This window comes from Ipomoea triloba, chromosome 6 (genome assembly GCF_003576645.1).
Source record: "Ipomoea triloba cultivar NCNSP0323 chromosome 6, ASM357664v1".
Classification (NCBI taxonomy): domain Eukaryota; kingdom Viridiplantae; phylum Streptophyta; class Magnoliopsida; order Solanales; family Convolvulaceae; genus Ipomoea; species Ipomoea triloba.
The window spans coordinates 16,216,267-16,229,111 of record NC_044921.1 but is presented as its reverse complement, the minus strand read 5'-3'; the positions used below and the strand labels follow the sequence as shown (position 1 = coordinate 16,229,111).

At 37.1% G+C, this 12,845-nt stretch overlaps 1 protein-coding gene across 2 annotated transcripts; it reads right to left on the bottom strand.

Moving 5' to 3' along the window:
* Positions 1-3,573: 3,573 nt before the first annotated feature.
* On the bottom strand, positions 3,574-10,907 carry LOC116022659. 2 transcript variants are annotated; one of them, XM_031263454.1, is made up of 11 exons: positions 10,775-10,907; positions 9,968-10,397; positions 9,714-9,775; positions 9,263-9,670; positions 8,891-9,087; positions 8,021-8,191; positions 6,734-7,048; positions 5,887-6,045; positions 5,651-5,800; positions 5,339-5,536; positions 3,574-4,913 (listed from the first exon to the last, which is right to left on the bottom strand). In XM_031263454.1, exons 2-11 carry the CDS (start codon positions 10,320-10,322, stop codon positions 3,851-3,853), a joined length of 3,078 nt encoding a protein of 1,025 aa, XP_031119314.1. In that variant the 5' UTR covers positions 10,323-10,397; positions 10,775-10,907; the 3' UTR covers positions 3,574-3,850. The 2 variants fall into 2 exon arrangements, with proteins under 2 accessions (XP_031119314.1, XP_031119313.1); XM_031263453.1 differs by lacking the exon at positions 10,775-10,907 and having other exon boundaries at positions 9,968-10,517.
* Positions 10,908-12,845: the final 1,938 nt, after the last annotated feature.

Here is a 12,845-nt window from a genome sequence, read left to right as displayed (position 1 = left end):
AAATCACCCAATAAACTTTTTAAGGTAGAATAATTAATTTACTAATTTAGTAAACAATTTTAAAAGGCAGATGCATTAAATTGAAAAGTTAATTGTTTACTAAATCACCGAATAAACTTTTTAAAAACTTGTACATGTTTTTTTTAAATGTCCAAAAAAAAAAAATTAGTTACCAAACATATTTAAAAATACTTCCTCTTCAGTTATTTCCTTTGTAAGAAAAATTATATGCGAAGAAAAACTTTTATAAAATCATATACTTAATGCAATTTTAAAAAGAGTTAAATTCTATTTTTTGTCATATATTTATAAATGTTAGTCTACTTTTAGTCTTTTATATATATATATATATATATATATATATATATATATATATATATATATATATATATAATATCACCCGTCGATCCTAGTATTAATGGATGACAATTGACAAAAATGATCATGCCACAATAACACTAGGCAGAAGATTGATGTTCTGAAAAAAAAAAGAAAAAGAAAAAAGACTTAAAGTGGATTACAGCCTATAAATTTAGGACAAAATGAAATTAACTCTTTTAAAAAAAATATAATTATATTGTGTGCAAAATTGATGGTTTTTTAACCACCCTAGCCATAGAACTAATTAAGGGTGTGTTTGGTTGACGGGTTTTGGTATAAGGTATGGGTATTAAAGTGATTTTTATTGTTTGTTTGACAGGTTTTTAAAATAATACTATGGTTTGAAATACCTATTAATTGAAAAACCCATACCCTTATTAAATAAGGGTTTCATTTCCCTTCCTCATTTCTTTCCCAATTATTATTAATTATTCTCATTCCACCATACTACCAAACATGCTGACAGAGCAATTGGGCAAGCAACACCCAACCCGAACCACAAGCACCGACCCGAAGGCAGACAAGCAGGCGCAAGGAAATCAAACGGCCACCCGTTACACAAGGACGACACATTGAAGAAAAGTTACTCCTTGTCGTTATTACCCGCACTTAGTATAAGATTAAATGTACGTTATATATTCACAGAGAGTCATTGCACTCATAGATATAAGAGAGGAATCCTATTGTAGATTTGGGGACACGCAAACTATTGTGTACACAAGCACTACTGTACTGAAATTACTCATTGTACTATCATATTTCACTAATACACAAGTATTCACTGGTAGCATATTTACCATCATTGGTGCTCTTATTGAAAGCTGAGATCAAATCTCAGGTACGCTCTACACACTACAAGCACGTTAGCTTATCACTTGGAGATGGCCAGATCAGGATCTAGCAGTTCCCATCATTCACGTCATGTAAATCATGGCAACACCTTTGGTGATCACGATGATGATCTCCGCCAGTGGCACAACAACAATCACGGTGGAGGGAAGCAGGCGCCCAAGACATGGGTATCGCCTATGGACCCCAAGGCAACAACCCGAGCCATTTAGTAGGCAGCGACAGCTCTAGCCCAGTTGGGGGCGGAGATTCAATGTCAAATACCCCAGGCATCCGGCAAAAGGATGAAATAGAGAAAAAGGGGACACAGTGTTTGTGTCGTAAAGCAGCTCATCGGCCGACCGTTTCTATGCCCGCCATGAGACGATGGGGTGAGAGGGTTGCTATTCAGCCAAGGTTGTGGACACAGCCAAAGGCCAAAGGGTCACCCACCAAAGGTCCACAACAAGATGAGCATGCAGTCACAACAGATAGAAAGGGTGGGTGAGTCTGGAGGGTCGATTCCGCGTCGGTCCACTGCGCATAAGCAAACCCCGAGTGTGCAGGAGGAAGTGGTAGAGCAATTACAAAAGAAAATAGAGGAGTTGGAGAAGAAAATGGAAGCAAGAGAATAGTCGTCGGGGCCCAAGGTGAGGATGGCCGCGCCGCTCCATTTATCATGTAATGTGATGATATCTCGGTTACCATACCAAACGGGTAGTTATAGATTCAAATCCCGGTGGTGGGGACTTAAATTCTTTAGACTGAAAATGTTTGCGACAGTATATAACATATACTACCTTGTAAAGATCATAAAATCAAGAGTATCTATTTCAAAAAAAATATATTATCATCCAAATTCAAAATAATCATCCTTAAAATGAAATCCAATAATTAACCTATCAATTTTGATATGTCAAATTTTTCGTGTCTACAAGAGTATTATAATTTTCTTTATTTATATGTTGATCCCTATTATATAGGAGTATATTTTAGGACAAATTATGCTATAGATCCGAGTCCACCTTATAAGGAGGTACTGAGATCCATGTTCACAATTTTAGAACTCTATTTACAATTTTAGAACTCTATATTCACAATTTTATATCTCAATATACAAAATTATATTACTCAATATTTACAATTTTTGAATTCTATATTCACAATTTTGTTATATAGATTCAAAAATTGTGTTATATTGTGAATATAGAGTTATAAAATTGTGAATATAGAGTTTTGTAATTGTGAATATAAAATTCTAAAATTGTGAACATAGACCCAAATCCATCTTGCAAGGTGGACTCGAGTCCATGGCATAACAACCGATATTTTAGTGATGTCAATTTCAAACTTTTTTTTTTATCTATATATACATATATACATATATAAAGTTAGAAAATTTGATTTGGGATAGTGTTTAGGGATGTCAATTGTACCCGTATCCGACGGGGAACCCGATTCCCCGCCCATACGAGGACGAGGATGGGGACAAAAACAGGGGATCGGGGATGGGGGCATTTTTTAATTCACCGCCCCGCCCCGCCCCGTCCCCGATATATATATATAGTCGCACAACACACACATATGTATTACTTTGTTTATAATATATATAATTTTAAAAGCATTCTTGTTATTGTATGTCATACTTATAAAATGTATATTTAGATAACATGTTTTATTGTAAAATATTGAATACTACTTTAAGATGGAGATGAATATATATGCGTTATTTATGTAAATGTTTTTAATATTTAATTTTTATTTTTTATAACATATTAACGGGGTGGGGATTTCGCATCCCCGAATAATCCCCGGCGGAGATGGGAACGGGGATGGGGAACGGGAAAGAAAGTCGGGGGCGGGGATGGGGGGTATGTCCCCCGCCCCGTTGACATCCCTAAATGCATGGTGTCAATTGGCATCATTTCTTTTAAGGTAGCTCGCCTATTGAGGCTTCATTGAATTTCGTCTAACCATATGTCACATATTGAGTTCTAGAGAGGTTAATCAGGATAGCCTGTTTGGTTTCAAATTAATTCTATCCGGCTATCGAGTTTATCGATTCAAATTAATTTTTCAGATTTAAAATTTTTTACCCTAACATCAAATTAATCAATTTTTTATTCAGGTTTAAAATCTTTTACCCTAACACTAAAGCATCATATTGTGACTTATTCGGTGGGCTTAACTAAAATTCAAGGTTTTCATTTTTCTAAGACTTACACTTTTGTGTAAAATTAAATAACATATTTAACCTTTTAAAGATACAATACAATAGTACTCTCTCAAATAATTTAAGAGCTTATTTGATCTTTGTCTTAAATTCCAATCAACAAACCAAGCAAATGAATAAATGGCAAAAGCTTTCAAAGAAAAAATTCATTTTTCTTTTCAATGAATCCGAATTTCCAGTTGGGGTAAAACCAATAGATGCCGCCAGTGCCTTAGAACCAAAAAAAAAATTGAGCCAAAACCGGCGCAGAGCATCATAGCATATACTTAATACATATGTATATAATAAGCAAACAAAAAACAGTTTCCCTGTCTGTACAACTCAACTCATTCGTTTCCACCAAGCATTACCTCAAACAAACAAACAAACAAACAAAAAATCATTTCCAGTAGAAGTATGGGTTTAGCACTATTTACTGGTGGCAGGCTTGACCCTTCTCTTCAATGTATTGAGAAAATGAGCAAGAGGCATATCATCATCCATAATTCCTGCCTCTGATGTCGGAGAAGGTCCGAATCCAAGTCCATTTCCATGCCCTTGGATTTCACAGCCTCTTGAAGTAGTAGGTGTGTGTATATTATGCTCCGGGATAGCACCACTTTGATTTGAGTTATGATCACTCAGCCTAACAGATTTTTTAATAAAGGCGGCAAGAGTAATGGAGTCATCTTCCTCTGTTTCTGCCAGCTTATTTGAGTGATCCACATCTCTGCATTTAAGGCCTTTCTTTTTACCTTGCATGCAACAGCTGGAAGTTCTGAAGTTGTTTGATTCTAGGCCATCATGAGCCAAACATCTCAAAGGTGATGAACGATCATGAGACTCTTCTACCTGTTTAGCACCAGACTCCAGCTCAGAATTCTCTTCAAAAGATAGTGAAGAATCGTATAGCTCCCCCGATGGATCAGCGTCTAGGTTGCTTCCAGGAAATTCTCGTAAAGGACCTTTCCGTTTACGTGAAGTAGGAAAGGGATGATATATTTGGCTAACATATAGATCACTACAGTTCTTTCTTGGGCGTCTTATGCTCCTTTTCCTAGACTTTATAGCTTTTCCACCAAGTGTCCTAGCATCAGAAAATGAATTTGGAAAAGATGAGGAAGTGTCAACTTTTGCATCATTGTCACTCCCTGACTCAAACTCAGGTCCCCTTGTACTTCTCTTGAAGATAATACCATCTCCATTTGTTGTTTCAATCTCATCACTAGCAGAAATCTCTGGAACTTCAACATAAGGTTCACGCTTTCTCTTCTTTCTAGGAGGCAATTTAGAAGTCCTATTATTCTTAGTAACACTGAATTCCAGTCCCCCCAGGTCATTGCCATTACTTAACATGCCAGGATTTGCAGGACGCCTTCTTTTGCGGTTGGTGCATATTTTTCTTTTAGGCTGCCGCTTGCTCTTTCTGGACTGGTATGTGATACCATATCTGCAATTCTCAGCTATTGTTGGATCATCTGAAGACATGTTTCTGCAAATGAAAAGAAAAATAAATCACATTGATATCATACAAACACCACTTGCCACACTGCTGAAACATATTCTGGAAAGGATGCCATGGTGAGTAGAATGCCATTAGATAGAAAAATCAAGGAATACTTTGCTCTTATTCAATATGCCTTAACCCAGTCAATAATAACCTCATTACTACCAACGTCATTCCCCAACCCCTCCTCCCTCCCAGGAAAAAAGAAACACCAAACTTTATAATCCAAAACAAATTCCCCAGTGATGTGGTAACCAACCCCAACCCCATCATCCAACTCCCTGCTTTAATCCCAAAATACCTGGCAGAAAACATACCCAGAAGATACATGACCAAGTATACTCAGTGAAGAATCATTTATTCATTGGCGTGTGGTAGGGTGAAAGTTCAAGTAGGCAATCGTAACATACCTTGATGCTATCTTCCGTTTCCTGGAAGGTTCAGAACCAGATGGCTGAAGGAGTAATGGTGCTGGAGCAAAGTCATCAGGTTTAAGGGAAGGTCTTTCAGACTCCCTGTCAACAAAGTTGGTTATGAAAGCAACCTTCTGTATTTTTCTAGCTTCCCGCAGCAAAGGCACTTCATGTGGAAATAGTGCCTTCCATCTCCTAAAGAAACAAAGGACCGATGAGTAGAATGGACAGTATAACTAAGAGCATTCAGGCCAATAGCATTTTGTTTCTATAAACATTTTCTACAGCTATCAATATCAGGACTCATACCTCCTACACTGATTATCAGTGCGTGGAGCAACACAAGCAGCAACCTTGGACCAGGAATATCCATGTTCTTGGATTGCAGCTTCCAACTTCATATCCTCCTCTTCAGTCCATCCATTGAGATTCAAAGAAGGATCTAAGCTATTGGCCCATCTGCAATGAGAACAAGAAAGCTCCAATATTTAAGTAAAAAGCCAATTTTACACAACCATTATAAAGCTTAGATGCATAAAAAGTACCTTTCCCTACACTGCACTTGTGTCCGCCCAGGTACGTATTGAGCTATCTTCCTCCAAGTTTTTGGCCCAAAAAGCATTACAGCAACCTTCAAACGTTTATCTTCATCAGCAGTCCATTTCCCAACCCTTTTCCGAGCAGGATGAAGAGTCTTAATCCACCTGCATGATTTGGACAAATCAATCCCCTTTAATTTATATGAAAGCATTCATTATATCAAACAAACAAGAAGAAATTTGGCAAAGGACTTCAAACTGAAAGGCTTTGCTATATGCGGAAACTATCTACCAATTTGTTTTTTCCCATTTTACTTATTCTTTCTTTCCTCGCTTGCTTTGGAGAAGATATAAGCAAGATAGAACTATTTATTAAAAGTAAACAAAAAAAAAAAAAAATTTAAATGAAAATTTGGGCTAAAGTTCTGTTTTCCATTTCTACTCTGTTGTTATTACATTATTATAAAGATATAAATACCACCATACATATTAGAGACTTAAGAATACAGTAACTTCATTAATACCTTGAAGTAAATCTGCACAAGTATACTCTATGCCATTCAACTGCAATGTGTAGTCAAAGGCTCAAATACCCATATAACTACAAATTTACTTTCAACAGCATGTGAATCCACTTCACTACAGATTAGGCAGAATAAATGAGAACACTTGAATTTTCATTAAAAAGTATCAATCATAACCTTCATGTGGCAGTTGCCTCAGATCAAATTAAGCAATATAATTCTGCAAAAACTAATATTTCCTAGTGCCAATATCACATAGAATAGGTTGATTACCCCAACCTCAATAACAAACATGCCATGAGAAACAATAAACCATTAAAAAAACTGACCTATTGGAGCACTGGGTACCTGTCCGTCCTTCAAGGGAAGCAGCAACAACCTGCCAATTACTCTCACCAAAAACTTCCACAGCAGCTCTCAGTTTATTATCCTCCTCCTCAGTCCACTCCCTTTTAATTATTGAAGCATTTAGGCTCCTTTGATAGCGTGCTAAGCACTGAAATGGAGTTCTGTTAGTTCCTAAGCATAAGGCAATATCAATCCAGTTACTGAGACCCTTTTGTTGCACAATATGCAAAAGGTTCTTATCCTGCACAACACTCCAAGGTTCCTGATTGATTAAGGGGTCTTCCCAGTTCAACCATCTGCAGAATATTAGAAACTAATTACATCAATTTCTATTACTCAAACAGTCAACAGAAGGGTCAAATACTACAAGCTTCCTCAATTATGTACAAGTATGAGTGTTGAAGTTGATAAGTCCTGGCACGAAAATCTAAAATATCCAATGACATACAGTTGTAATGATGAAACTCACCCCAAAAAAAAATAAAAACTTCAATTAATATATCAGAGTTAAAACTAATAAAGTAACTAAAGAAAGAGGTTACACAAGATACCAATCCAACCAAAATGAACCTCATACACACTTTCTCGACTATGTGAGTCATATAAAAAGAACTCAGATCCAAGGTTTAAAAAAGCTTGTTGGGGTAAGAAGGCATTTTGTATTGGAGAGGCAGGGCATAAGCCTCAAGCACTTTGAGGCATAAACCTATGCCTCAAAATAGACCCCACAAAAGATCAATATATTAGTTTTTTAGTTATTTTATTTAATGGAACACCAAATTTAATCAGAGTCATCTATCCCAGACAACCATAGCAAGAAAAAATTAACAAAGGAACTATTGAAGAACAAGTAAAATAAATAAATAAATAAGCAAGAAGAAGACTCGAAGAAGTTGCAGCGCCATTGCTAGAGAAGTGAGAAATTAGTCTATAACTTCTCAGGCAGTGGAGGGGCAGTTGAGTTCCCACAAGGTGGAGTGTGGAGGAGGTTTATTTTAGATGTGTAGACAGGTAGTACCGCTCCACCTCAAAAGGCCTCAAGAGCGCACTCCAGGGCGTGCGCCCTTCCTGCACAGGGCATACGCCCATTGTTATGCGACGAGGGCAAACACCCTGGTGTTACTTGTGCTCACCTCAAGCAGAGGTGCACCTCATAAACGCCTTTTTAAACAATGCTCAGATAAGTCATTGGATCCTAAATCTTATAGGCATGTATGTAGTGCATAACAACAAATGATTCTCTGTAATTTATGCATATATTTAAATACCTTGTTTGACATTCAGCACCAGAGTGCCTAGGAACATACATTGAAGCCAAACGATCCCAATTAACCTTGGGTAGAAACAGCCTCATCATTTCAGGGGTAATATCAAGGTCCCTTATTGATAGAATATTGCTATCAATATCAGTCATATCTCCAAAAGATTCATCCATGTCACTGCATACACACACACACAAAGTGATTATTACCAAACTAAAGCCTAAAAACTAAAAATGTCATCTCGTATAATCCAATATGATCCAATGTAATGAGCCGAAAACTAAAAATGCCATCTTGTATGATCCAAAATGATCCAATGTAATAGCCCATTGGCCATCACAAGGAACAGGATGACTAAAGGGCAGCACAGACTTCTCTTCTTTACAAGTTTCTAGAAATCACCAGATAAGAATCTAAGATACAATAGTAGGTATCAACTTTATTGCTTAATAAATAATAACCAGTGAAAGACCTATAGCTATGTACTTCATCTACTGATGATGAAATGCATATGATGTCTGAGTCTCACCAACAACTGCTATTATATATACAAGTATATGTGTATTGCCAAATTGTATAATCTTCAATTTTTGTTCATGAATTGCAATGTAATCACCAGCTAATATGAAAGACAAAATACTTATATCTCCAATCTAGTATCCCAAATATATTGCCAAATTCAATGAATTTTAGTTGTTTTTCTTCAACCATAAAAAACATATAGAAGTTGAACAAAAGAAAATGGTGAGAAAAATGCTTGAAGCCAAGGACTAAAACCAAATACATGTGGTATGGGCAAAAAATTTAATGATTACATCTCAGAAATGACATATATGCTATATGAAGTTCAGCTTACAAACTGTTAGAAGATCATACCTTAGATCAATTGCACGTTGAAACATAGTTTCTTGAAATTGTTGCTTCACACCCTTCAGAAGATTCTCCCTTTCTTCCTTTGACCACTTTTCTCGATTCACAGAGACTGGAAACTTCTCCAAAGCATCTCTATAACTAGCAACTAGGGAATTCTCAGGTGGTGCATAATACAAAGCAGAAGATTTCTTCTCATTCAGCTGAAAGAACAAATTTATATTCAGATAATTTGTAAAACATCATAAAAATGCCCAAAATATGTTACATCTCCCAGTCATCAACAAAATAAAGATGAAAAGTCATAGAGTATATCACCTATTATAAATATAAAAACAATTTAAGAACAAATATATATACATATTATTACATACTGACCTTTGAATTAACCCTTTCTCTTGGTAATACCAACTGGACACGTGCATCCTTTTTCTGTGCCAAGGCATGCCCAGTTCTCTTACGGCAAGAAACCTGATAGTCTTTCAAGATTTTAACCCGATCCTTAAGTTTTTTTAGTTCTTCAATCCTTGCTTCAACATGAATCATTTTACTTCGAATAAGTTTCTGGAAAGCCCTATTCTTCTTTATTGCATCCACAAAAGCCTGTGCTGACTTAGGGAAGCCAGAACTTTCAAATGATGCATTTTCAGCGCCACCACCCTGGGGTATAGCACCTTCTGAAATCTGAAGGGCACTGTTATTTCCATCTACACAAGTGGGAAACCCTTCCCCAGCATTAGTTCTCTCTAGAAAGAAATTATTGCAACTTTCCTCTTCTGAGGTTATGTTAGNGAAAGAAATTATTGCAACTTTCCTCTTCTGAGGTTATGTTAGTAACACCAACCTGCTCAGTATTATGCAAATCTTTATCCAATCCTTCTTTTGTAGTATCTGTATATCAGAGTGAAAGAAGGAAATCATTTTTGTTTTGTAACCGGATAATCAGATGAAATCATCATATCTTAGGCAATGTTGAATACTACAGTAAATTTTTAAAAAAAATTCAGAATTGTGAATGAATCTTCATTAAGGCGGATTCTAAGAAACTTGAAAAAGGAGGAACAAACTAACAAAATAACATACCGTCATAATATGACGCAAATCGACGTTCAATAGCACGGAGCGTTTCCATATCATCTTCAGACTCATTCCCACCCTCAATGGGGAATATCGAGCATATAGGCCTCATATCCAGAGGCACCTGAACATCAGTCGAAAGTGCAAACCGCTTCTGAATATCACGAACCAGCTCAACATCATCCACCCCGTCGTCGGTGTCAGGGGAGGATGGGACACTATTGCTGACGGCGCGGCCGGAGAAATCATCGTCAGCGTGGCCGGGGCTGGCTCCGGCCAGAACGCAGGCCCTCTTTAGGGCTTCCATGTCGGCTTCGAATCCGTCATCGCCGTCGAATTCTTCATCGCTATCGGAAGCCATTTCCAAACCTCACAAAGAGTTTAGCAATTCGTCTTCCAAATCGGAGCTAATGGATGTTGCAATTCGAAGAGATCGCTAAAGAAAACGAAATAAATGCTTTTAAAAAAATTAAATAAATAGTGCATTGGGTTTAAGGTTTAAGGATGGCGCATTTGAGCGTTAGGGTTTATGCCCTAAATTGAACGAGAATGAATTTTGGCGGCTTGGCGGTAACGAGTAAAGGACTGTAGTATATTGATTCTTTAGGCTCTGAACCGGGTTTTAGAAATTTGGGCTTTTGAATTACGGCCCAACATTCTTGGAAATCTTTTGAATATGATTTTTAAAGGAAAAATTCTGTGTACTACTGGGTTCACCTTGTGTAAAACAAAATTTAATATACATCAATTATTTCGAAATAATGAAATACACAAAAAAATTTCGAAAAAAATAAATAAAACGATCGAATGTACCGTTTGCTTTCGATCGGGGTCTCGGCGCTCCGGCAGAGGGCCGCGGTGTGGAGCTCCGGCAGTGGGCGTAGGCGTCTCTTGCTCTGCGTCCAAGCGGCAGCTCTGGATCATTCGCGATCGCTCCTGGGCGCGGCGCCTCTGGTCTAAATTTACAGTATTACAAGAATCTATTTGAGTATAAGGGTCTTCACCCTTGTTCTCATTCTCTTTTTAATTTTAGATGGATCCGAATTTTTTTTTTGGCCCAGATCTTGTATGTGTCTTGGGCCATCCTAATTAGTTATTATTATTAATTTATTATATTTTGGGCTTATGATTATTTAAATAATTTATGATATCTACTATACTAATAAGAGCCAAAGAGAGTTAGGCCTAAAATGGGTAGAAAAAATGACGGTCAAATTATTTAATCAAATAGACGGTTCAGATGAATTATTTAATCAAATAGATGGTTAAGATAATTCAAATTAATATTATTAATAGAAATTACCTAATTTAACCTTCCTTTTATATTATCCGTTAAGTTTTTCGTTAAATATTCTCTTCTCCGTTAATATTTCGTTAATTTTTAACTTACCCATTAATTTCTATAAGNGAAAGAAATTATTGCAACTTTCCTCTTCTGAGGTTATGTTAGTAACACCAACCTGCTCAGTATTATGCAAATCTTTATCCAATCCTTCTTTTGTAGTATCTGTATATCAGAGTGAAAGAAGGAAATCATTTTTGTTTTGTAACCGGATAATCAGATGAAATCATCATATCTTAGGCAATGTTGAATACTACAGTAAATTTTTAAAAAAAATTCAGAATTGTGAATGAATCTTCATTAAGGCGGATTCTAAGAAACTTGAAAAAGGAGGAACAAACTAACAAAATAACATACCGTCATAATATGACGCAAATCGACGTTCAATAGCACGGAGCGTTTCCATATCATCTTCAGACTCATTCCCACCCTCAATGGGGAATATCGAGCATATAGGCCTCATATCCAGAGGCACCTGAACATCAGTCGAAAGTGCAAACCGCTTCTGAATATCACGAACCAGCTCAACATCATCCACCCCGTCGTCGGTGTCAGGGGAGGATGGGACACTATTGCTGACGGCGCGGCCGGAGAAATCATCGTCAGCGTGGCCGGGGCTGGCTCCGGCCAGAACGCAGGCCCTCTTTAGGGCTTCCATGTCGGCTTCGAATCCGTCATCGCCGTCGAATTCTTCATCGCTATCGGAAGCCATTTCCAAACCTCACAAAGAGTTTAGCAATTCGTCTTCCAAATCGGAGCTAATGGATGTTGCAATTCGAAGAGATCGCTAAAGAAAACGAAATAAATGCTTTTAAAAAAATTAAATAAATAGTGCATTGGGTTTAAGGTTTAAGGATGGCGCATTTGAGCGTTAGGGTTTATGCCCTAAATTGAACGAGAATGAATTTTGGCGGCTTGGCGGTAACGAGTAAAGGACTGTAGTATATTGATTCTTTAGGCTCTGAACCGGGTTTTAGAAATTTGGGCTTTTGAATTACGGCCCAACATTCTTGGAAATCTTTTGAATATGATTTTTAAAGGAAAAATTCTGTGTACTACTGGGTTCACCTTGTGTAAAACAAAATTTAATATACATCAATTATTTCGAAATAATGAAATACACAAAAAAATTTCGAAAAAAATAAATAAAACGATCGAATGTACCGTTTGCTTTCGATCGGGGTCTCGGCGCTCCGGCAGAGGGCCGCGGTGTGGAGCTCCGGCAGTGGGCGTAGGCGTCTCTTGCTCTGCGTCCAAGCGGCAGCTCTGGATCATTCGCGATCGCTCCTGGGCGCGGCGCCTCTGGTCTAAATTTACAGTATTACAAGAATCTATTTGAGTATAAGGGTCTTCACCCTTGTTCTCATTCTCTTTTTAATTTTAGATGGATCCGAATTTTTTTTTTGGCCCAGATCTTGTATGTGTCTTGGGCCATCCTAATTAGTTATTATTATTAATTTATTATATTTTGGGCTTATGATTATTTAAATAATTTATGATATCTACTATACTAATAAGAGCCAAAGAGAGTTAGGCCTAAAA